Source organism: Orycteropus afer, unplaced genomic scaffold (genome assembly GCF_000298275.1).
Source record: "Orycteropus afer afer isolate SDZICR_OR568_19922 unplaced genomic scaffold, OryAfe1.0 scaffold00088, whole genome shotgun sequence".
Classification (NCBI taxonomy): Eukaryota; Metazoa; Chordata; class Mammalia; order Tubulidentata; family Orycteropodidae; genus Orycteropus; species Orycteropus afer.
The window spans coordinates 443,711-470,626 of record NW_006921675.1 but is presented as its reverse complement, the minus strand read 5'-3'; the positions used below and the strand labels follow the sequence as shown (position 1 = coordinate 470,626).

Sequence of the window (26,916 nt, the reverse complement as noted above, 5' to 3'; positions counted from 1 at the left end):
AACAACAACAACAACAATATTAATATTACTTGATAGTTTGCACATTCTGTGGAGCACTTTTCTTTGGAATGGGCACGAATATGGATCTCTTCTAGTCAGTTGGTTAGATACCTATTTTCCAGGGTTCTTGACATAGATGAGTGAGTGCTTCCAGTATTGCATCCATTTCTTGAAACATCTCAATGGGCATTCTGTCAATTTATGAAGGTGTGTTTTATTGCCAATTCCTTCAGTGCAGCTTGGACTTCTTCTTTAATGCTATTCTTTAATGCTACCTTCTGAAATTGTTGAACATCAACCAATTCTTTTTGGTACAGTGACTGTGTATTCCTTTCATCTTCTTTTAATGCTTCCTACATTATTCAGTATTTTGCCCATAGACTCCTTCACTATTGCAACTCGAGGCTTGAATTTTTCTTCAGCTCTTTGAGCTTAAGAAATGCTGAGCATGTTTTTCCCTTTTCGTTTTCTAACTCCAGGTCATGGCACATTTCATTGTGATACTTTGTCTTTTCTAGTCACCCTTTAATATTGTCTATTCTGCTCTTTTACTTCATCATTTCTTTTGTTTGCTTTAGTTACTCTATGTTTGAGAGTAGGTTGCAGACTCTCTTCTGACGTCCATTTTGTTCTTTTCTTTTTTCCTGTCTTCTTAATGACCTTTTTATTTTTCATATATGATGTTCTTGATTGCATATGAAATGTATAAAAAGCATAGAAAAAGAATTTTAAAATTTTGTTTTTGATTTTTTTAATATTTTCAATTAATTCATATAGTATAAGTATATGAAAAGAAATATATATATATACATCACATGTATGCATATTCATATAAACATTTTAAGACTGTGTTATAAATATATTATTTATTAATTGTTTGGAAATATCAATGTTGAATTCTTAACTTTCCCCTGTTTGCTACGTGATAAAATTTCCCAGTTTCATGGTTGGAAAATGAGGTATGTTGGCATACTTTAAAAGAGAAATGGACTTAGCCTCCACAGATGACTTTGAGATCATTTGGGCTATTGTTCCTACAAAAGTCATGCTGTCACTTTTGCTAATACAGTCATAGTTGTAATCCTCTTTGGTACCTGACCCACCAAAAAATAAATAAATAAAACAAACTCATTGCCGTTGAGTCAGATCTGACTCATAGCAACCCCTCCTTGGGTTTCTGAGGCGGTAGTAGATTGCCCAACCTTTCTTCTGAGAAGTAGCTGATGGGTTTGAATTGCCAGCCTTCTGGTTGTTGTTGTTGTTGTTGTTATGTGCCGTCGAGTCGGGCCCGACTCATAGCGACCCCTCCTTGGGTTTCCGAGGCAGTATCACTATGGAAGTAGGATTGCCCAACCTTCCTTCCGAGGAGTGGCTGGTGGGTTTGAACCGCCAGCCGTCTGGTTAGCAGGCAAGAGTCTTAGCCACTATGCTACCAGAGCTCCCAGCCTTCTGGTTAGCAGTCAAATATCTTAGGCACTGTGCCACCAGAGCTCAGTTTGCAGAAAATAAAAGTCAGACTTCTGTTCTAAGACAAATTGTGAGAATAAACTCAAGTTTTACAATTATCATATTGCTTCATTTTTATCCTGGCAGTTGGGGGAGCTTGAATTGGGTTGGGGAAGAGGTGGGGAAAGCACAGAGCACTGTATTAACATCTGCTCTCCTCTCAGGCTCTCGGAGAGAAAGGTGTGGATACCGCATAGTGCGAAGGCAGAGAAATTCCGATGAGCAGCTGCATTGCCAGAGCAAAGCCAAGAAAAGCGGTGGGAATGTGACCCGCGTGAAGGAGCTGCTGCTGAATGCCTTGAGCCCGGAGCAGCTGGTGCTCACACTGCTGGAGGCCGAGCCGCCCAATGTGCTCGTCAACCGCCCCAACCTGCCCTTCACGGAGGCCTCCATGATGATGTCCCTGACCAAGTTGGCTGACAAGGAGCTGGTGCACATGATTGGCTGGGCCAAGAAAATTCCCGGTAGGACTTTCTAGGTTTAGCTTTCCATTTATTTGTAAAAAGATGTCCCCTTAACATGTATAGAGCAAGAATACAAAGGAAGCTCCACAAACTATATCTAAATGTTGAGCAGATTGACAGCTTGATTTATAACTTTTAAATAAAATATATTCTTTCCTCCTACCTTGACACATGACCTGGAAGGCCAGGTTCAAATTTAGATTTCTTGGATTATATGCTACTTTATATTCCATAGGAGCTCTGGTAGTGTATGTAGTGCCTAAGGCACTTACTTGACTGCTAACCAGAAGGCTGGGGCTTCAAACCTGCCAGCCATGCATCAGAGGGAAGGTTGGGCAATCTACTTCCATAATGATACCACCTCGGAAACCCAAGGAGGGGTCGCTATGAGTCGGGTCTGACTCAACAGCACATAACAACAACAACAACATATTCCTTAAGTATGTGAAAAGAACTATATGTATATTGTTACACACACACATATGTATATACATGTAAATATTTTAAGAATGTATTATAAACATATACTATTTGATGACTGTTTGGAAATATCAATGTTGAATTCCAAGTATTGCAGATATTAAATTGGTTAATACATGAAGAAACTTGGAACAGGGCTTGGCACACAGTCAATGTTGTATAAATAGTAGCTATTAGCTTTTTGTTTATTTATTTATCAAAATATTTTATTTTATGTTGTTGAGAATATACATAGCAAAATCACACACCAATTCAAGTTTCTACATGTATATTTGCAGTATACTTCTCCATATTGGAGTTCTATGTATATTACATGTATATTTCAGTATACAGTAATCGACCAATGACATTGATGACGTTCTTTGAGTTGTGCAGCCATTTTCACCCTCCTTTTCTGAGGTGTTCCTCCCTGCTGTTAACTTTTTATGATTGTTATTTGAACATTGGGAGAATAAAGCAGAGCCGGTATTAGTGATGTGTCATTCCGCCCCTATTTTATTTTTTAGTCCTTAGATGTGCAATGGGATTTTTAAAAATTAGCGCAAAACTATCTCATATGAAAGGAGGATTTTCAGGGTTGAATTTCGATTTTGTTGATGGAGGAGTGAACCCTTCTTAATATCTCTGCCTTCTGTCCCCATTTCCTATTCCCTCAGTAACACCTGTAGCAACTCTGTAAGGTATAAGCTCTCTGACGTCTGATCAGACGTTTTCTGTTATGTTTCTTATCATTTTAATGTATAAGCTTATTATTACATCCCTAAGTGAGAATTTTGTATCTTTGTCATCCTGGTAATTAATCCATTTAGTAATTAGAATTTAATCCTGAATCATATGAAAAAGATTCTTTTCCCTTCTCCTTTTGGCTTCCTATACCTCTTTCTGCCATCTAAATTCCATTAGCAAGCCCTTATTATCTTATTAAAGTATTTTAATAATATGTGGTTATGAGGGTAAATGTGAAACCACTAAATATGATACTTTTAACCCCAGTGTTTTTGTTTATGATCCGCAAGTTCAAGAAGTATTAGTTGTTGTTGTTGTTGTTATGTGCCGTCGAGTCGGACCCAACTCATAGTGACCCCTCCTTGGTTTTCCAAGGCAGTATCACTATGGAAGTAGATTGCCTCATCTTCCTTCCAAGGAGTGGCTAGTGGGTTTGAACCGCCAGCCTTCTGGTTAGCAGTCAAGTGCCTTAGGCACTATGCTATGAGAGCTCCCTAAGAAGCATTAGACAGGGTGACAAATCTCACCTTAACTTTGTGAAGCAGTTTGTATGTTCTGTCTCTTTTCTGTTTTAAGATCAGGGTCTTCCCTTTTTCAGCATTTTCTGTCTCTCTGTGGGGTCTTATGGAGAGCAGCTATGTCTTTTGTATGGAAAAGTCTCAGGGACATTCAACATGTTCTTTTTGATTCTCAAAAGTGTCCCAGTTTAGATGATGAATATTATAGTCACTCTGTCTTAATCCTCTTTGTAACCTCCAGTCTTCCCTGTTTTTGTCTAAGAGTAGACTTTTTAAAACTAGCTATCTTGTTAAATTTAATTTGTTTTTCAATAGTTGTTGGTTCTTGTTGAATCTCAGTTCTGCTATCCAATCTGCTCACCCTCCCTTCCATCATCTCTTGTCTAGAAAATAGATTGACCTGCCTTTATGTTATCTCTATGTATAGTTGAAAATATTGAACTGGACTTGGCCAGGGTTCATGCAGATTCACTCCAAGTTGATACAGGTTGGCATGGAACATTGTTCCACCCACACAAACACATAACTTACCTGTCATCTAGCCCATTCTTTCCAGTCTGGTTCACAAGGTCATTCTGAGAACTTTATCCCTATCCAAAAAAAACCCAAGCCCGTTGCCACTGAGTCGATTCTGACTCGTAGTGACTCTATAGGGCAGAGAACTGCCCTAGAGGGTTCCCATGGTAGTTTGGTTTGTGTGTCAACTTGGCTGGGCCTGGTTGAGTGGCTGGGCAGCTGGTGGTAGTTAATCCCCATGAGAAGACTGGCAATCAACTCCATGGTGGGATCTACCACAAGCTGTTGAGTAGCTGCCTTTGGGATGTGGTCTGCTTCCTGTATATAAGGAGAAGCTTTTTAGAATGGTCTCTAGCCTATGGCACACTTGGACCCTGCATGTAGCCTTGTCTTGGTTGAGCAGCCTGCTATACTTTGCCAACCTTGGGACTTACAATGGACTTAAGTTAATGGCCTGCCGTGTGGTTTGGTAACATTGGACTGTGCCTTTTTACTTGTCAACCCTGGGACTTCTCAGCCTCAGCATCCTGCAGCCGTCTGAGTGAAGAAATGCCTCTAGCTCCAGTGGGCCGGGAGCAGGAGGCAGAGCTGGACCCCAAGGTTGAAGAGCTTTCACCCAGCCCCTAGAGCCTGGCACTTTGAACTTGGACTTAAAGCCTCCAAATTGTAAGAATGAACTCCTGTTTGTTAAGGCCATCCCATCTGTGGTATATTTCTTGTCAGAGCAGCACTAGGTAACCAGAACAGTTCCCAAGGCTATAAATCTTTACAGAAGCAAGTTGCCACAGCTTTCTTCAATAGCATGGTTGATGGGTTTTTACCACCAGCCTTTGGTTATTTAACAGCCAAACACTTAACCACTGTGCCACCAGGGCTCCTTTTATCCCCATTCCTTGCTGAAATCTTGAAACACTGTCAGTAAAATCCTTATGAACTGTAAGTCTTTGGAGGGTCTGTGGAAGTCAACATAGCTGTACTGTGCACACACACTTGTAAACAGATAACCTCAACATTTAGTGAGTGCTTAAAACATCATAGACATTCTGCTATGCACATTATGCATGTCACTGGTATGGATCATAGTTCATAAACTCAGGCCTGCAACAATGATCATGTTTCTTTATATATTTTGTATACACATCAACACAATCATCTTTCCAACCTCTATTGCTATGGATCATTCACAGACTTAACTTCACTTGCCCTAGGGGATCCCCACTTCTAAGATGGGCAATAGTTCTAACTAAGGCTTTGTACAGTGTCATGGAGTTGGTGAAGAGGCAAGGGGGCCTCTGTCATTAATCCTCGCTACACATCTACCCACTGTTTGCGTGGCCTCATCAGTTCTAACAGCTCTTTGTTGTTTCTGGGACTCACTTGGGAAGCAGAAAGACGTGTCAGGAAGCTTTCCTCTCTGGGATCTTCCATCTCCAGGTTGCTGCCAGGAAATCAGATCTGAGTCTTCACTATTCCAGGGCCCATGGGCCTTCTTTTCTCCCTTCCACCCAGGGAGTGCTTTCCTCGGTGTAGTAGTATGTTCTTCAGGCTGGCCTCTTCTAGCACAAAGCCTCAGTTTAATCATTGCAGAAATTCTCAGACGTAGGTATTATTGCCCCACTTTTCCTATAAGAAAAAGACTTAAAGAGATTAGGTAATTAGCTACTGAGAAGCTGAGTGGGGAGGAGCCTGAATCACTCAAAGGCTGTGTTTGGTTACTGTTTTTTTTTTTTTTTTTTATCACAATGCCTCTTCCTTTTAACATGCCCCATAGAGAAAGCCTCCATGATCTTTGCTTTGCTTTTGAAGTACTCACCTCCTCAGAGATTACCTAGGTTCCTTTCTAGCTCTCTGACCAACCAATGCATGCTATTCGGCAAGTGATACTTGCTTCCATGGTTACATTTGCTCTTTAGCTTGGAATACCCTGGAGATAGTGCTCCTCCCGAGAAGAATGATTCTAACACAGGATGGGAAGTTGTAAACAGTTGGCGGAATCTGTTGGAGCCTTGATTTTTCCACAAGAGCTGGCACTGCTGCCTGCCTGCCCCTCCCACTTTGACTACCTATGCCTGTCCCAGGACATAGGCTGGGTCAGACAGTCCCTCTGACTACAGTCGAGCATGTTCTTTCTCAGCGGGAAATAGTAGGATATAACTAACAAAGATGGGTTCTGACTTTCTGTTCCTCCCTAGCATCTATCTTTCTGGGCAACCATATGAGCCCAGGTAACAGTTCTTGATAAATTCTCAGTGAAGTATATTTGTTGCTAGGAGTCTAAGTTGGGAAATTTTGAGTTGCACACTTTATTAGTTACCTACAGCTGCTATAGGAGCTCTGGTAGCATAGTGCCTAAGGCATTTGACTGCTAACCAGGAGGCTAGCGGTTCAAACTCACCAGCCATGCCTCGGAAGGAAGGTTGGGTACTGCAAAGTAGGGGTGGCTTTAAATGACAGAATTTTATTTTCTCATAGGTTGGAGGCTAAAAGTGCAAATTGAGGGCATCAGCAGGTCCGTGTTCTCTCCAAGGCTCTAGTGGAAGATACTTTCTTGACTCCCAGCCTCTTTTAGCTCCAGGTGTTCTTTGGTTTCAGCTGTCATCCCTTGGCCATTTGCCCTGTATTTTCTATCTCTTTTATAGGATACCTTTCAGATTGGATCAGGACCCACCCAACTCCAGTCCGGGTTCATGCTAACTGATTGTATCTTCAACGACTCCAATTCCAAACAAGGTCACCTTCACAGGGTCCAAGGGTTAGGACTTTAACATAAATTTTGAGGGATACAATTCAATGCATAACCCAAACCCCAAACCAAACTCATTATCAGTGAGTTGATTCCAATTCATAGTGATCCTATAGGACAGAGTAGAACTGCCCCCATAGGGTTTCCAAGGCCGTAATCTTTACAGAGGGAGCTCTGGTGGCATACTGCCCAAGGCATTTGACTGCTAACCAGAAGGCTGGAGGTTCAAACTCACCAGCCACTCCTCAGAAGGAAGATCACGCAATCTACTTCCATTGTGATACTGCCTCAGAAACTCAAGGAGGGGTCTCTATGAGTCGGATCTGACTCGATGGCAGTGAGTTTGGGTTTTTTTGGTTTAATCTTTACAGAAGCAGACTGCTTTATTTTTCTACTGCAGAGCAGCTGGTGGGTTCAAATCGCTGGTCTTTCGGCTAGCGTCTAGGTGCTTAACCAACGCCCCACCAGGGCTTCTTCAATGCATAACACACGCCTTCAATTCAAAATTTCTTTCCTTTAGCCACCATTCAACCATACTTTAAAGTATTGATCATTTCTTCGAATTGATTGTGTTTTCTTAGCTTTTTGAAACTTGCTGTTTCTGGTTTTACAAACACAGGGCGCTGAGGAGGAGGGCGGGTGTGTCTCACAGCCTCTTGCTTTCCCTAGGCTTTGTGGAGCTCAGCCTGTACGACCAAGTGAGGCTCTTGGAGAGCTGCTGGATGGAGGTGTTAATGGTGGGGCTGATGTGGCGCTCCATCAACCATCCCGGCAAGCTCATCTTTGCTCCAGACCTCATTCTGGACAGGTGAGAAAAAGTTCATTGTGTTTCTTCTCCAACGTGTTTGAGTGCACTGCTTAGTGAGTGGGAACAGGTGCTGTAATTAAAATCCCACCCCTGAAAGGCCGAGGATGAGAATGGCATTGGCCCTTCAGGAGTCAAAAACCCAGAACGAGAGAGCATGGGTCGAAGTATCCAGTGTCTCGTGACTCACTGTTATCTGATAGTGCAGCAGCATCCATGGGTCGAGGTCAGAACAGGGCCTGTGGCCTGCAGGGCTTGTGGCCAGCAAGTACACAGGGCAGTTTAGATTTTTCTACATTAACAATTCCATTTTCAGGTTATACTTTTAAGTTACTCTGTTCTGTAGGGACCAATTGCATCTCCAGCTATCTGGACAGCTTATAAATCTGGCAAATAAGTTTTAATGTGCTTTACCTCCCCCTAATGGGGGACAGTGATGGTTCAGTGGTAGAATTCTCACCTTCCATGTGTGATCCTGAGTTTGATTGCTGGCCAGTGCACCCGTGGGCAGCCCCCACCCCCCCAACTGTCAGTGGAGGCATGTGTGTTATGATGTTGCTGAACAGGCCTCAGAGATCTTCCAGACTAAGATAGACCTGGAAGAAAAGGTTGGTGATCTACTTCTGGGAAAAAAAAATCAGCCAGTGAAAGCTCTGTGGATCACAGTTGCCCAATCCTATTGCGCATGGGGTCACCATAAGGCGACTCTAACTTACAACGACTACCAACAGCAACAGCCAACAGCAACAACACACCCTAATGCTTGTCTTAGGTAGTATTTTGGCAATAGGAGTGAAAGGAGTGGTTATTAAAATCAAATGAAATTTAATGGAAATTGGGGAATGATGGTTTTAATACCATAACTTGCTAGCATTTAGTTTTCTTTTAAAGATGGCACAGAAAAGGAACCAATGTTTAATTGACTTATATGACCTATAAAGTGAACTGTTTTGGGAGGGAACACTGGGACAAACAGTAACACTAACGGTTCTTAGAGGAATAGCAGAACATTTTCTTCGAGCAAATTTGAGCAGTTTGAAAAATCTCCATGGAAATCTGTTTTCACACTTAGTTGAAAAAGAAATGCTGGTGTTGAATGTTCAGTCACCTTTGGGATGCCCAGTGCTATTCACTGACTGGAACCTGCCCCCAGCTGTTGCTGTTACCTAGTTAGAGCATCAGAAGATCCCCATGTACATGCTACTCACATGAAAAACAACATTCCAAGGCATTAGAACGCACTCTGTCTGTTGTCGTGGATGAACAGACTGGCAGAGGGTACTGTTCTGAACACCAGATGTGTTCTGGTGGAGCACAGAGCCTTTGGGAAGAGCGGGAGCATGAGATGTGGCTTGAGTAGGAACAAGTGCAGGTGGAGAAGCAGAGAGACGGCGGCTCTGGAAGTCCAGAGCAGTGTGGGGCCGCAGATCCTTTAGTAACTATCAAAATAGTTATTGAGGGTAGGAATGCATAGGAAAGGACACAGGAAAAGGTAACCACAGGGAGAAAGTGGAAAGAGGGCTGTTCCATTATGGGGATTGCAAGCAATGTCATGAAACGAAATGTGTATGAATGACTGTCTGGAAAATGAATTTGCTCTATAAATTTTCATCCAAATCACAATAAAAAGAAAAAAACAGTTATTGGCTTAGATGTGCCAGGCATCATCTTAAGCATTTGAAGTGTGTTCACTCATTTAATCTTCTCAACATTTCATTTAACGTTGGGGGTAAATATTATTATTCCTGTCCTTCTGATGTGAAATGGGAGACTAAGTAACTTGCCTGCAGTTATAGGGTAGTAGGTTGTGGAGCTAGACTTGAGGGTCTGGGTCTGTAGTCAACAGTCTTAACTACAGTGGGTTTTCTGCCTCTCAGTGGGATAGAGAATAGGCAGGAGAAAGAGGAGGATGTTAAGACAAATGAACATTCTATTTTGTTCCTTGGTCTTACAATAACCCTACTATACCCTGCCCACTTCAGAAGTCCCTCCTCCTGTGGTCACCTTGTTGTTGTTATTTGCTGTTGAGTCGGCCCCGACTCATAGCGACCCCTCCTTGGGTTTCCGAGGCAGTATCATTACGGAAGTAGGATTGCCCAACCTTCCTTCCGAGGAGTGGCTGGTGGGTTTGAACTGCCAGCCTTCTGGTTAGCAGTCAAGTGCCTTAGGCACTATGCTACCAGACCACATTGCAAGGTAGAATGAAAAGCTAAGCACCAAGCCAAACTGTCACTCTCAGTTCATTCATTCACTTATTCATGATATTTTGCTTGGTATTTTAAATAAAGTTGCTTCCTGCTACCTCCTACACGTACACACACATGAATATGTACATATAATTCTCCTATAAATTAGTGCTAGAAAGTTATATCCTTTGATGAACAAGTAAGTTTGCTTTATGAGACTTTGGGATTATATTATTTTATGTTTTGTCTTGATACCTAAATTGATGCCAAATTTTCTGTGACTGTTTCATTCCTGGTTTTTGTTTTAGTTACCTCTTTTCTTTCTTTGTATGAGTTAACTGTAAGTTATTTTAAGTTGTTGTTGTTGTTGTTTGCCATCGAGTCAGCCCTGACTCATAGCGACCCCTCCTTGGGTTTCCCAGGCAGTATCACTACGGAAGTAGGATTGCCCAACCTTCCTTCCGAGGAGTTGCTGGTGGGTTTGAACCGCCAGCCTTCTGGTTAGCGGTCAAGTGCCTTAGCCACTATGCTACCAGAGCTCTCACTGCCATTGAGTGGGATCGGACTCATAGCAACCCCTCCTTAGGTTTCCAAGGCATTATCACTACAGAAGTAGAACTCCCAACCTTCCTTCCGAGGAGTGGCTGGTGGATTTGAACCACTAGCCTTCTGGTTAGCAAATGCCTTAGGCACTATGCCACCAGAGCACCCAATCCTGGATAAATATTAGGCCTACTTTTTACCTGGGTAATAGAAGGTAGAAAAAAAAAAAAACATTTTTTTCTTACAAATTTCTTCTAATAGACTCACATTAAACAAAAAACAAAAACAAAACAAAAAAAACCACACGAGAAAACACCAAACCCGTTGCCATTGAGTCGATTCCGACTCATAGCAACCCTATAGGACAGAGTGTAGTAGGGTTTCCAAGAGTGTAATTTGTTATGGAAGCAGAGTGCCTCATTTTTCTTCTGGACGCAGAGTGGCTAATGTGTTCTAACCACTGACCCTTTTATTAGCAGCCAAATGCATTAGCCTCTGCACCACCAGAGCTCCTTAGACTCACATTGCTCTCTATAAATATTTGAAAGTTTTGTTTTACAACATATAAATCTAATATATGGATTGAGTATAGAAGAGGAGTTCTTGGGAATTGTAAATGCATTCACATTGAGCAAGCATTTTTCAATATGCTTCCTGGTGTTTAGTTTTGTTGCAGTTCCTATTGTTCTTAACATGCTAACTTTGTGAAGTCTAGAACTTCAGGCTAAGATAGTTCAGTTTCTTAGTGCATCTATTATTAAATACACTTTTATGTAATAGGAAGTTATCTGGAAAAGTTACTTAGAATTTTTTGTTTTACAAATTCAGGTATAATAGCCCATAATGGAGTCAGTTCTATTATGAATCTTTTTGCAAAATGAATAAATAGTCTTCACATTACTGGAAAATGACTGTGTTTTGCTGGCTTGTCCAATGAGAGTTTCTTCTAGCGGTGGTATGGGTGTATAAGCAGTGAATACAACAACTCAATCAGTCCGTTTGTGGATACTCAGACTATGATTTCTGTTTCCCTTTATTCTTGTTGAGGCTTCTGCAGAGAGAAAACTTGAATCTACTGATGAGGAGAGGAAAATCCGGTTACCTCAGCTTATTTCTAACAAGGTAGTTCTTCTTTTAGTAACCATTAGAATCGTAAACTCATGTGAAGATCTACTATGGAATCTGAGCTTTTATTTGCTCAAAAAAATCACATGTGTTAGGCATTTTTATGCTGTTCGCATCAACAGGAACTTGTCTAATGTTAAATGTTATTAAAAAGTCAGTGGACATTTGGGTCTGGGCTTGGACCCCATTGTGGTCATTTAAAGTGTTCTGTGGAGTCGCATATGTAATTGTGAAGGTACTGAGTATGAGTTCACATTAGTTGTTTATATATTGATATTTCTTCGTGATACCCACAGAATTTTCACTTCTAAACCTTCACTTGCCCCTTTCACCCCAGATAATTTTCACTTCAGTTCAATATCAATTCATCAAGTCCTTGCCGTGTGTAAGGCTTGAGTCGCCTCCACCACTGCCACACACAGAGGTAAACTGTGGTTTGTAATCAGAGGTGTGCTATCAGAAGATATATTTGGGGGACAGAATAGTGTTCCCCAAAGCAAAGCCCACTCGTTCTTACAAAAGAGTGGATTTCTTTTACAAAGGAGTGGTTATTGAGTAATGATGTATTACACATGCAATTATAAATTTATTTTTCTTTAGCACTGTGTTGTTTGTTGTTATGTGCCGTCGAGTCAGCCCCAACTCATAGCGACCCCTCCTTGGGTTTCCGAGGCAGTATCACTACGGAAGTAGGATTGCCCAACCTTCCTTCCGAGGAGTGGCTGGTAGGTTTGAACCGCCAGCCTTCTGGTTAGCAGTCAAGTGCTTTAGCCACTATGCTACCAGAGCTCTAGTTTATGGAAATCAGTATACAAAAGTAAATTTTCATGAGAACGTTGGTTTGATTGATATATTGTTTTAATATTCAAATTAGACACCCTCTATCTTTGATTCAAATCTTTTAGTCCTGTTCTTATTCTTACTCATAAATCATTTTCAATACATAGTTATAAAATAAATGAAATAGGTGTCATTAATTTGTTATTTTAAAATCCTTCTCCACTCTGTTCTATATAACTCCTCTTCAGTTAAAACTTTATTAAGGTGTCATTTCAGAGGTACTGTACCTTATTGCCCCTACATTTCTCATGTTATTTTCTAGAAGTTTTTTGATTTTGTAGCCTACAAAGTGAATAGAATATTCTAACCTTGCCACACTTTGAATGAAGTGGTTGGCTGCTGCACCTGCTAAAAAGAAAGCAATCAGATCTAGTTCTTTAGAATCGGTTTAAAACTTTACTTTTTCCTTAAGATACACTTGTTCCGATTATTGTGAGTTGCAGCATTTATCAGGGCTTCAGATGCCCTGGAATGTAAGATTCCCCACCTCCATTTAAAAAATGCTAATTTGCATTAAAAATGATGTGTTTAAAAGAGGAAATGGCACCAATTTCAATATTTAGAGACTGTTCTTAGGCACAGGTTGCAACTCTGGAGAACAGGGTTGATGTCAGATGATCCTGTACCATGCTGTGTGGTGTGGGATGTAGGGGAGCTGGATGAACATAATCCCACCAATGACTTTGAGTCTCACAGAAGAATAAATAGCCAAACTATTAAACCATTGATGCAGGACTTGATTTTATTTTTTTTGGTCCCCCCCCCATGAGAGACATTTTAAAGACATTTCTTGGTATTAAATGTCCTCACGTGCAAAGTTATAGTTTCCAATCATTAATTGTCCCTAGTAGAGTGATTTGACAATGTAACATCAGGGGTACTCCGTGAATAAGAATTTCTTGTGCATTTACTATGGGCAGGGTGTGTATTGTCCTCGCAGGAAGCCTGCAGCAGGCTGTCTCAAACTAACCAGAGCAGGGAGGTGGTCAGGGAGGTGGAGTGACGGGGCTTGGGAAAGGTTTGAGGCTTCCCACAGGTTTCAACACTGTTTACCCAGGGATCTGATTCTGGAAGGTGGCCTTTTCCTGCAAGTGACTTCAGGGGGCATGATTGTTTTATCACTTAACTGTACACTTTTGGAAAGTCTCCATTGGCCAGCAGTGGCTTAAAGTTTGGTGTTGGTGAATTTGCTGGGGTGTGAATGCCCTGCAATGCAGGATCCTGGTGAGCAGCCATAAATAAATAGTACTTAAAGGAGAAGGTTTCCCAGAATTGGAGGTACACAGTAGCATCAGTTGATTTGGATTTTCCGCAGACCCCTGCCCCAACACCACCATCACTAGAAGTGTCTTTGGTTGGGGGAAGGGGAAGAGCCTCTTTGCTAGTTCACTGTAGACCTCAGGCCCCTTCAGGCACGGCCAGAGGGACTAAAAGAGAAAATCACCGTGGCCACAGCTGTCCTTCATTGTGAGCCGTAGGCTTTTAGGAGCAAATGAAGGTTTTGTGGCAAAATCATCTAACTGCTTGTCAAGGACTTCCAATAACTCTGGCCGATAACAACAGAAATTTTTTGAGAGCATTGGGGTGGAATAATGTGTGTCTGGCTGTGGTGAATAGAAGCTGGTATTTTCTAGATAAAGTTCCAGTGATTTACTTCAAAAGTATACTTTAAAAATTCATTTTTACAAAGGAGTGATTGAAAGAATTTTGATTATATGGTTCAGTCAAAGTTTGTCTAAAACTTTTGCTTACAAATTATCTTCAGGAATTCAAAAAATTCACAGCTCCATTTCTACCTTTCTTTCCTGATTCTAATCAATCTTATGTGATCGTTATTTCTTTGTATGCCACATTAATGTTTTTCTAATTGCATTTAAATTTCTCTTAGTTGTTCCACGACTTTCTAAATGACCACCAGGAAGGGAGAGTCAAGCTCTAGATAGGAAGGACTATTTCTTCTTCAGATATTTGCTTCTCTAATGTTCAGACTTCCTCATAAACACTCCAGATGCTTCTCCTAATTGGAACATGGAATATCTCATTTTAATAATACGTGTCATGCTGGGGCTGCTTGGCTGACACAGTTTAGATCGAAAATAATCAACTGAAATGGCATTTTTTTAAGAAAGCATTTGGTGAATAGGTAGATGGAGAATGTAGTTCTGATGCACCCTTTTGACTAAATAGTATTTATTCAAATGTTTACTTCAGAGATGTGTAGTAAATGCCCTGTCTTCTTTATATAACTTCATATAATAATTTCATACCACTGGGTATGGTCTCATTAACAACTTGTTATAGTTACAGGATCACAAGATGGAATTTGCGAGTAAAAAGAAAACATTCCTTATTGCTTTTGATGATGGCCTGAAGCTACACATTCCTTAAATTTCCAAATGATCTTTTGTAGGGATGAGGGAAAGTGTGTAGAAGGAATTTTGGAAATCTTTGACATGCTCCTGGCAACAACTTCAAGGTTTCGCGAGTTGAAACTCCAACACAAAGAGTATCTCTGTGTCAAGGCCATGATCCTCCTCAACTCTAGTGAGTAACCGCACAGCTGTGTTACTGTCTTACTGGGTTGTGTTTCATGGGGGGAGAGATGCTGTTTCTAAAATGGCAGAGCATTAAGAAGAGTATTGAACTCCTTACTCTGTCGAATAAGGGGGAAATGGCTTTCTTTCTGCCTTCTCTGCTTTATTTTATAGGGATTTCAACTGTAGTTAACTTTTGAATGTAAATTATTCATTGGGTAAATTACTGGCAGTCAATAAAAAATGTAACTCAAGTCATTTTGCTGGAAAGAAACTTTAAAATGTTTACCTTCCTACCTTTTTCATAGTTTTACATAGTTAACAGGCTTTATATGTCCTGATTTGAGTTCTGCTTTTCCAGAAATATTCATTCATTAACTCATTCAATAAAGAGACTTAAGATACAGTCCTGCCCTTACATAGCTCAAAGCATAGGGAGAAGAGAGAGAAAACAAATGATTAAATATAATGATCTCGATGCTATACTCCACCACTCGTCTATCAGTTTATTGTACTGTGGTGGCTTGCATGTTGCTGTGAGGCTGAAGGCTATGCCACCAGTATTTCAAATACCAGTGGGATCACCCATGGTGGACAGGTTTCAGCAGAGCTCTTCCAGACTAAGACAGACTGGGAAGAAGGATGAGGTCATCTACTTCTGAAAGAATTGGCCAGTAAAAACCTTATGAATAGCAGTGAAACACTGTCTATTACTGGAAAACTTTATCAGTTGCCCGAAACATTGTCTGATACAGTGCCGGAAGCTGAGCCCCCCAGGTTGGAAGGTACTCAAAATACAACTGGGGAAGAGCTGCCTCCTCAGAGTCCTCGACCTTAATGACATGGATGGAGTAAAGCTTTCAGGACCTCCATTTGCTGATGGGGCACAATTCAAAAGGGAAGAAACAGCTGCAAATATCCATTAAAAATTGGAATGTGGAATGTATGAAGTATGAATCTAGGAAAATTGGAAGTTGTCAAAAATGAAATGGAATGCATAAAGATTGATATTTTAGGCATTAGTGAGCTGAAATGGACTGGTATAGGCCATTTGAATCAGACGTTCATATGGTCTACTATGCTGAGAATGACAAATTGAAGAGAAATGGCATCACATTCATTGTCAAAAAGAATGTTTCAAGATCTATCCTGAACTACATTGCTGTCAGTGTTAGGGTAATATCCATATGCCTACAGGGAAGAACTGTTACACTACTATTATTCAAATTTTGCCCCAACCACCAAAGCCAAAGATGATGAAATTGAAGATTTTTACCAACTTCTGCAGTCTGAAATTGACCAAACATGCAATTAAGATGTATTGATTATCACTGGTGATTGGAATGCAAAAGTTAGAAATAAAGAAGAATCATCAGGGTGGAAGATATGGCCTTGATGATAGATATGATGCTGGAGATTGCATGATAGAATTTTGCAAGACCAATGACTTATCCATTGCAAATACCTTTCTTCAGCAACATAAACGGTGGCTTTTCACGTGTACCTCGCCAGAGGACTGCATGGGAAGCAGATCAAGTACATCGGTGGAAAGAGGCAATGGAGAAGCTCAGTATCTTCAGTCAAAAAAAGGCTAGGAGTTCACTGCAGAATAAACCATCAATGGCTTCTATGCTAGTTCAAGTTGAAAGTGAAGAAAATTAAAACAAGTCCATAAGAGCCAATATATGACCCTGATGATATCCCACCTGAATTTAGAGATTATCTAAGGAATAGATTTGATGCACTGAACACCAGTCGCCGAAAACCGGACAACTTGTGGGATGACATAAAGAACATCATCCATGAAGAAAACAATAGTCATTAAAAAGACAGGAAAGGAAAAAAAGACCAAAATGGATGTCAGAGAGTGAAACTTGCTCTGGAATGGAGAGTATCTAAAGCAAATGGAAGAAATGATGTGATAAAAGAGCTGAAAAGAAGATTTCAAAGGGCAGTTTGAGAAGATAAAGTATTATAATGAAATGTGCCAAGACCTAGAGTTAGAAAATAAAAAGGGAAGAACCGACTCAGCATTTCTCAAGCTGAAAGAACTGAAGAAAAAGTTCAAGCCTTGAGATGCAATATTGAATGATTCTCTGGGCAAAATATTGAATGATGCAGGAAGCGTCAGAAGAAGGTGGAAGGCATACAGAGTCAGTGTACCAAAAAGAACTGCTCAACATTAAACTATTTCAGAGGTAGCAAGTAATCAAGAACCAGTGGTATTGAAGGAAGAAATCCAAGCTGCACTGAAGGAACTGGAGAAAAATCAGGCTCCAGGAATTGACAGAATATCCATTGAGATGTCTCAGTGAACGAATGCAGCATTGAAGGTGCTTACTCATTTAGGCCAAGAAATTTGGAGGACAGCTACCTGGCCAACTGACTGGAAGAGTTTGATATTTGTGCACATTCCAAAGAAAAGTAATCCAACAGAATGTGGAAATTATCGAACAATATCATATGCAAGTAAAATTTTGCTGAAAATAATTCAAAATGGGTTGCAGCAGTATATTGACAGGGAATTTCCAGAAATTCAAGCTGGTGTCAGAGGAGGACATGGAATGAGGGATGTCATTGGTGATGTCAGATGGATCTTGGCTGAAAGCAAACAGTACTAGAATGATGTTTACCTGTGTTTTACTGATTATGCAAAAGCATTCAACTGTATGCATCATAACAAGTTATGGATAACATTATGAAGAATGGGAATTTAAGAGCACTTATGCTCATGAGAAACCTGTGCATACACCAAGAGGCTGTCATTTGAACAGAACAAGGGGATACTGAATGGTTTAAAATCAGGAAAGGTATGTATCAGGGTCTTTTCACCATACTTATTCAACCTGTATGCTGAGAAAATAATCCAAGAAGCTGGACTATTTGAAGAAGAATGTGGCATCAGTTTTGGAGGAAGATTCATTAACAACCTGTGATATCCAGACGACACAATCTTGCTTGCTGAAAGTGAAGATGAGTTACTTATTAATAAAGATAAAAAACTACAGCCTTCAGTATGGATTACACCTCAAAATAAAGAAGCAAAAATCTTCAGAACTGGACTAATAAGCAGCATCACGATAAATGGAGAAAAGATAGAAGTTGTTAGAGATTTCACTTCACTTGGATCCTCAATCAACACCCATGGAAGCTAGAGAAGAAATCAAATGTCATATTGCACTAGGAAAATCTGCTGTACAACACCTCTTTAAGGTGTTAAGAAAATGCCAACAATGTCACTTTGAAGACCAAGGTTCACCTAACCCAAGATGTGGTATTTTCAATCTCCTCATATACTTGTGAAAGCTGGACAATGAATAAGGAAGACTGAAGAGGAGCTGATGCCTTTGAATTGTGTTGAACTGAAAATACCATGGACTGCCAGAAGAACGAACAAATCTGTCCCAGAAGAAGTGTTGCTGGAATGCTTCTTGGAAGCAAGAATGGCCAGACTTTGTCTCACCTACTTTGGTCATATTGTCAGAAGGAACCATACCCTGGAGAAGGATATCATGCTTGGTAAAGTGGAGGGTCAGTGAAGAGGGGGAAGGACCTCAACGAGATGGATTGACACAGTGGCTGCAATGATGGGCTCAAGTGCAGCAAAGATTGTGAGGATAGCACGGGATCAGGCAGTGTTTTGTTCTGTAGTACACAGGATAGCTATGAGTCAGAGCTGACCAATGGCACCTAACAACAACAACAAAACAATGCTACATTAAAGTATATACAGAATAAACCTACTGCCATTGAGTTGACCCTTTTTACGACTGAGTTAAGCTACCTCATTGAGTTTCCAAGGTTGTAAGTCTTTATGGAAGCAGACTGCTTCATCTTTCTCCTGCAAAGTAACTGGTGGGTTCAAACTGCTGACCTTTTGGTTAGCAGCCCAATGTGTTAACCACTACACCATCAGAGCTCCTGATATACAGAGCACTATAGGAAAATAGAAGGAGGAGAGACTCTGGATGGTTGCAGAGGGGAATGATGCTTGACAGAGTCTTCAAGGATGAGTAGATGTTAGCTGGGCAGATTTAAGGAAAAGACATGGAGGAATAAAAGAACCTGAGGGAGCCTGGAGAGCTGCAAGTCATCCAGTGGACAGCTGGTAGAGGTGGAAAAGGCTGTACTGCACACCTTGGCTTGAAAACTGCTGCTTTGGGCATTCAGCAGCCATAGAAGGAGTTTGGGCAGGGGAGTGAGTATCTCAGAGTTTAAATTTTGAAACAACAGGAATCTCTGAGATCATATCATGCTACTTTCTTTTCAGTCAGCCAAAGCAGCAGTCCTAGGAGCCAATTCTCAATGCAGAACCTGTGGCCGCATGGGTCCAGGCTGCCTCTTCATCTGGGACCAGCTGTGTTCTCCCTACCCTGTACTTATTTCTTATCTGTCCAACACCCCCACGCTCTCCACTTGAGACACTGTTTTGATGAAGAGGAAAGGGAAACATACACAACATACACAAAGTAGCCAACTCTTTGTTGTGAAGGACAATTTTTTTTCCTGTCAAATTTTCAGTTCTCCCTAGACAGTTACTTTTATAAAATATAACAAGAATGAATTTTGTACAAACTGGTTCAAATGGAAAACAGGATGGAAAAAAAAATAAGAACCTTGTATTAATTCTCACAATATTGCCTACTTAGTTTTTGTTTCCGGATTAATGTAGCACTGGCTTGGTTCCTGTCACTGTCGGTAAGAAAAGGATGATGGGTAAATGCAACCCCCCCCAAAAAAAAAGAAATGACAAAAATACAATGAGTTACTAGAGAAATTAAAGAAAATGCAAACCCTAGGTTTTCATTATTACATTTACCTGATTTAAAATTACTCTGTCAATTGCTATAAAAGTTGCTAAATGCTGAATTTCTCTATCCATCTCTTTGTGGACTGGTACTTTGAGTAGCTCTTGTATAGTGTGCTGTCAAGGAGCTGGTGGGGGATAGTTAAAGCCCTGGGGGAATGAAGGAATCTGAAGGTAGAAAAACTCAAGACAACCTTTCTGCACTTCTGCATTGCGTTTTAGTCTGGCTCTGCCTGCCTAGCAGGACATTCCCCTGCACCCAACGTAGCCTCCACCCCAGTTCTGGAAAGCAAACAGTTTGTGAGTTGCTGTTGTTAGGTGCTGTCAAGTCAGCTCTGACTCATAGTGACTCTGTGCACAACAGAACGAAGTAAGGCCTGGTCCTGGGCCATCCCCTCAATCTTTGCTATGCTGAGCCCATCGTCTCCTCCACTGTGTTAATGTCCCTTTCAGGATCTTCCCCTCTTTCACTGACCCTGTACTTTATCAAGCATGATACCCTTCTCCAGGGAGTAGTCCCTTCTAACCATATGACCAAAATATGTGAGGTGAAACCTGGCCATTCTTGCTTCTAAGGAGCATTCTGGCTGTACTTCTTCCAAGACAGATTTGTTCGTTCATCTGTCAGCGCATGGTATTTTCAGTATCTTTGCCAACACCACAATTAAAATGCATCAATTCTTTGTCGATCTTCCTGATTCATTGTCCAGCTTTCACATGCAAATGAGGCGACTGAAAATACGATGGCTTGGGTTAGGTGCACGTCCATCTTCAAAGTGACGTCTTTGCTTCTTGATACTGTAAAGAGGTCTATTAATGTGGGTTTTCCCAGTGTACTATGACATCTGGTTTCTTGACTGCTGCTCCCATGGGTGTTGATTGTGGATCCAATTCAAAGGAAGTCTCTGACAACTTCAGTCTTTTCTCCATTGATCATGATGTTGCTTATTGGCCCAGTTGTGAGGATTTTTATTTTCTTTATGTTGAGGTGTAATACATACTGAAGGCTGTAGTTTTTGATCTTCATTAGTAAGTCATCTTCACTTTGAGCAAGCAAGGTTGTGTCATCTGCATATCACAGGTTGTTAATGAGTCTTCCTCCAAAACTGATGCTACATTCTTCTTCATATGGTCCAGCTTCTTGGATTATTTGCTCAGGATACAAGTTGAGTAAGTATGGTGAAAGGATGCAACCCTGATCACGCCTTTCCTGATTTTAAACCACTCACTATACCCTTGTTCTGTTCAAATAACTGCCTCTTGTTTATATACATGTTCCTCATGAGCACAATTAAGTGTTTGGGAATTCCCATTCTTCCCAATTTTATCCAAAGTTTGTCAGGACCCACACAGTCCAATGCCTTTGCATAGGTAAACATCTGTCTGGTATTCTTTGCTTTTAGCTAAGATCCATCTGGCATCAGCAATGACATCCCTTATTCCATGCCCTCTTCTGAATCAGGTTTGAATTTCTGGCACTTCCCTATCAATATACTGCTGAACATTCCTATCAGTGTACCACTACTTGTCTGTCAGTTTGTAGTACTGTGGTGGCTTGCACGTTACTATGTTGCTGGAAGCCTTGCCACCGGTATTTCCAGTACCAGCTGGGTCACTCATGATGGACAGGTTTCAGCAGAGCTTCCAGACTGGGAAGAAGGATGGAGCTATCTACTGCTGAAAAAAAGTGGCCACTGAAAACTTTATGAATAGCAGTGAATGAATTTGTGAGTAGAAATGGCAAATTATCACACAGTTGAACATTGGGGGAAGCCAAGGACAGTACTAAGTACTTTGGAGCTTCTGGCACTTCCTTGGTACTTATTGTTGTCATTCACCTTTTACTTGGTAATATGAGGGCCCAGTTTACATAATCCATTAAACTGATGTGCACATGAACATAGCAGATGCTATGTGGACTGTTTGAAATTGACTGTTGAAGAAAATTACCTTCTTCTGACCTTCTCGTTCAATTTGCCTACAAATTTTATCTCATGTGTGTTGCCATTTCTGTCTGTTAAAGGGAGGATTTGCTTCAAAGGTACATTGCCATCCTGGCACAAAAGGATCATTCACCAAATGACAGATTATAGAGTTTTTCTTACTTTCAGAAGTAATTTAGAACTCTTTTCTGTGCATCAAAGTACTCCTTGGAAAGTAGTTTGCTTGTTGTTACAACCCTTTACAGTATAAAGCCTTCTGTTTGGCAAGGGTCCTTATAGTCATTTTAGCCTCTGAAACATCATATTGTGTTGTTGTCAAAAGCTAGAAACAGCATCTGTGCAAATGGAAAAAAACTAAGACTATAGCATTCCTCCTGCAGTGTCTGATAGAACTACCATATTAAGTGAATTATGGAGGACAAGGGGGCATGTGATGTATTTACTACTTTTGTTGGTACATGAGAGAATTTGCAGTAAATCCCAAGCCAAGAAATCTTCTTCTAAGAAAGTTTCTCCTCTGCCTGGTAGTCATAACACTTGTCAAAATAAATTTATTTTGCTCGGCATTGCTGTTAGGAAAATGGGGTTCTGTTTCTACTAGAAAATTTCCACTGTAAGGAGACGTGAGTCTTTTCTCTGTTAGATTTTAAGGATTTGAAGGGACAGGCTCTTTCGTTTTGATTATTTGTAGCATTAAATTTAAAACAAGCAAACAATTAGGGATGGAATTTACCTTCCCACATTAAACAAATAAATACCCTGACATAATTAAATGAACGGACATTGGACAACAGGCCACAGCACAGTGATCCCCAAGAAAAGGAACACAACTATGGTAAGCCCTTCAATTGCCAGCCTGGAGTCACTTTCAAGGCTGCAAACCAGAAAGGGGAGACCCAGGTAAAGATCAGTGGTCTCTCTGAGTTGTGAATTTGGGAAGGCCAAGGCAGTTAGGATTTGTAGGGAAGAGTACTGAAGAGGAAAGAGGTATTTACAGAGAGAGTTGTGGAATTCTGCAGAGGGTCCTCTCTGAGTTTTTGGCAGAATACTAATTATTTTGCATGTAAATGTACTGACTAAGGACAGGGAAAGAACCACCAGAAAAAAGACAGACAATCTCTAGAGTTCACATACTCATTGCCTCAAAGTCTATTCTGACTCAGTGACCCCCACTGGGTGTCCAAGGCTGTAAACCTTTACAGTAGCAGGCTGCTTCATCTTTCTTCCACAGAGTCGCTGGTGGGTTCAAACCAGTGACTTTTTGGTTAGCAGCCAAATGCCTTAACCACTAGAGCGCCTTAGAGTTCACATGGGGCCAGGAATATTTCATATTCTCAACAGCCAGAGGGGAAAACTCTGTAATACACTAGACATTGGATAGAACACTCAGAGAGTATTACCTGAGTGAGTAAACAAACTCATTGCTATAGATTCCTGGTGATCACGTGTTACAGAGTTGAACTTCTCCACAGGGTTTTCTTGACTGTAATCTTTACGTGGGAGCTCTGGTGACATAGTGCCTAAGGCATTTGACTGCTAACCAGAAGGCTGGCAGTTCAAACCCACCAGCCACTCCTCGGAAGGAAGATTGGGCGATCTACTTCCATAAAGATACCTTGGAAACCCAAGGAGGGGTCACTATGACTTGGAACTGACTTGACGGCAGTGAGTTAGAAGCAGTTGGACAGGTGTTTCTTCTGTGGAGTCATTGGGTGGGTTCAAATTGACCAACCGTTGGGTTAGCAGCCAATCGCTCCTTCTACTGCCTGAGTGTTGGACTAAATCCTGCCAAATAAAGCTTAAAAGCAAGCCTTGAAAGGATCAAACTATTGCCAAGTAATTTAACTATGCCCTAGAGCAAAGTTCATGAATACTTAAAGGAGTACAAGAATATCTAGCACCCAATAAGGTAAAATTCACAATGTCTGGTAACCAATAAAAAATTACCAAGCATGCAAAGCAGCAGGAAATTATGATCTATAATGAAAAGAAAAAATCAATCAATTGAAGAATACCTCAGAATGATAACAGAGGACAGAATTAGTACACAGACATGGACATTGAAACAGTTACTATAACTATATTCTGTATTTTCAAGAGGAGAGGAGAGCATGAACATGTTAGAGAGAGACATGGAAATATGAAAAACACCCAAATGGAATTTATAGATGTGAAAACTATGTTGGGATAGGGTTTACAGCAGATAAAGTACAGCAGAAAAAAATATTAGTGAATGTGAAGACATAGCAATAGAAACTACCAAAAAACAAATGGAAAGAAAAAAGAACTAAAAAAAAAAAAAAAAAAAAGAAGAACAGAGCTTTGTGAGCTATGGAACCACTACACTTATCTAATATACATGTGTTTGGACAGTCTGAAAAATATGTGAAGAAACAATGGTCGACCAATTTAATGAAAACGTAATCAAATAGATCCAAGAAATCAATCAATGCCAAGAATAAGAAAACTGCACCAAGACATATCATGATTAAATTGCGTAAAACCACTGATAAATAGAAAATCTTCAAAAGGAGCCAGAGAAAAAAAGAAATATTATAGACAGAAGAAAGACATAGATGGCAGCAAATTTTTGTTCTGAAATGAAAGTCAAGAAGATAGGAGAATAATGTTTTTATTAAAGTATTTTTAAAAAAATCAGTGTAGAATGCACAATGAAAACATCTTTCAAAAATGAAGGCAAAATAAGAACAGTTTTCAGACATATAAAGAACTCTTACAACTCAGTAATAATCTAACAAATTCAATTTAAAATGGGCAAATAATTGAACAGCTATTTCATCAAAGAAGATACACTGATGCAATAATAATGTGAAATGATGCAGAAACTTATTATTCATTAGGGAATGCAAATTAAAACTAAAGGAGAAACCACTATACACCCAGAGAAAGACTAAAATTAAAAAGATTGACTATATCAAATGCTTGTGAGGATGTAGAACAACTGGAACTTTCATACAGTGTTGGTGGGAATGTAAAGTGGTACAACTACTTTGGAAACCTGTTTGGAATTTTCTTACATAGCTAAATATATACCTACCAGAAGACTCAGTCTTTCAACTCCTTGGTAATCACCAAAGAGAAAGGAAAATATATATTCCTACAAAAACTTGCACAAAATGTTCACATCACATACACATGTTCATAGCAGCTTTATTTGTAATAGGCAAAAATTGGTGAAAACCCAAATGTGTATCAACAGATGAATGAATAAATAAACTTTGGTGTAGCCATACAATGGCATGCTACTCAGCAGTAAAAATAATTTAACTTCTGATACATTCAGAAACATGGATGAATCTCCAAATAATTATCTGAGTTAAAGAAGCCAGACACAAAAGAGTACATATTGTGTGACCCCATTTGCAAAAAAGGCATGGAAGTGACATCCTCTGACCTCCTCTAATTTCACGAGGGGTAGAGAGATGGATTAATAGCAAAATCCCAAAGCTGATTCCTGTGAGGCGGGGAGGTCAGACATGCCACCACTCTCCACCTTTTCTCCAATTCTGACACCAGCTCTCCCTCCCACATCATTCTCGACTTCTTTGCTGGGTTTGATAATTTATTGCAGTGGCTACGCAAAATTCATAGGCAGTACTCATTATTATAGGGTTTATTAGGGAAGCATAGGTTATAATTCAGGTTCAGGAATGCTAGGATACAATTTTTTGATCAAGACATCCTCACTTTGGTCATGTCCATAGGTGTGCTTCTCTTTGGCCCTTGACCTCTTGGCCTAGTCTCTGCCCTGCTCGGGCAAGTGTTACAAAGATCTTTTAGCTCTGCCGATAGGTGCACCTGACTCTACCAGCAAGCCTCCTGCCGAAAGGCAACCAGCTTTTTCACTCCATGGGCCAGCAAGCCTGCTGCTCTGTCTTGTGCAGTTCTCTTGGCTCTGCTGCCGCCATCTCTCTGCCACCTCTCTGCTGTCTCTCTGCCGTCTTCTCAGCACAGGTATCTTGGGTCCAAGGACACACTCCACTCCTGGCTTTTCCTTCTTGATAGTAGTGAGATCCCCTCTTCTGCCTCTGGGGTTGCTCATTATAGGCTTAAAGGAATGAAAAAACTGACCATTCCTCACATTAGGGCTTCATACACCTTATTTGCACAGTTTCACCCCCACAAGGGTGAAACATACTTATTTTACATTATTAGCAAGCTATCCAATCCCCTTGGTAGGCCATAAGCACCTTACATTTGCATAGCTCCACCCAGTCATCTGGTGAGAGTTAAAGATCATGGCTAGAGGAGCTTTACCATCAAATTGACTGCGCCACACCATTTATATAAAATTTTAGAAAACTCAAATCTATAGTGACAGAAAGCAGATTAGTGGTTGCCTGGGGTTTGGTTGAGGGGTGGGTGGGAGAGATATGTTCCAAACAGACACAAAGAAACTTTTAGGTGTGATTATTATTTTGTTGTTGTTGTTGAGAATGTAGCCAAAAGAAAAAAAAAAAAAAAAAACCACTCACTGCCATGGAGTCAGATCCAATTCGTAGAGACCCCTCCTTGGGTTTGGGAGGCAGTAACTCTATGGAAGTAGATTGCCAGTCTTTCTTCCAAGAAGTGGCTGCTGGGTTTGAACTGCCAGCCTTTTGGTTAGCAGTCAAATGCTTTAGGCACTATGCCACCAGAGCTCCTACAATCAATAGTTTCTGTATGTACAATTTAGTGACATTGATTATATTCTTCAAGTTGTACAAATATTTTTACCCTCCTGAGTTGTTCCTCCCTCGTTACCATAAACTTAACTACCCCCTAAGATTCCTGTCTAATCTTTTGAGTTTCTGTTGTCAATTTGATCCCATGTAGATCTTAAAAGAACTAATGCTCGTGGTAGACCTTATTTACTAGTTAAGCTAAACTATTGTTCAGTTTGTTTGTGTTGGGAGCTCTGGTAGCATAGTGGCTAAGGCACTTGACTGCTAACCAGAAGGTTGGCAGTTCAAATCCACCAGCCACTCCTCGGAAGGAAGATGGGGAAATCTACTTCCGTAGTGATGCTGCCTCAGAAACCCAAGGAGGGGTCGCTATGAGTCAGGTCCAACTTGATGGCACATAACAACAACAACATTGTTCGGTTTAAGATGACTTCAGGAGATACTTTTGGTTTAAGGTTTAAAGATTATTTCAAGGCAATAGTTTTTTTTTTTTTT

At 40.5% G+C, this 26,916-nt stretch overlaps 1 protein-coding gene across 1 annotated transcript in view; it reads left to right on the top strand.

Moving 5' to 3' along the window:
• ESR2 (estrogen receptor 2) overlaps positions 1 to 26,916 on the top strand; it is a 71,571-nt gene that overhangs the window by 32,846 nt on the left and 11,809 nt on the right. The window contains exons 4-6 of the mRNA XM_007942280.2: positions 1,671 to 1,970; positions 7,623 to 7,761; positions 14,863 to 14,996. Coding sequence (XP_007940471.2) covers positions 1,671 to 1,970; positions 7,623 to 7,761; positions 14,863 to 14,996 — 573 coding nt within the window. The remainder of the gene's footprint in view (positions 1 to 1,670; positions 1,971 to 7,622; positions 7,762 to 14,862; positions 14,997 to 26,916) is intronic.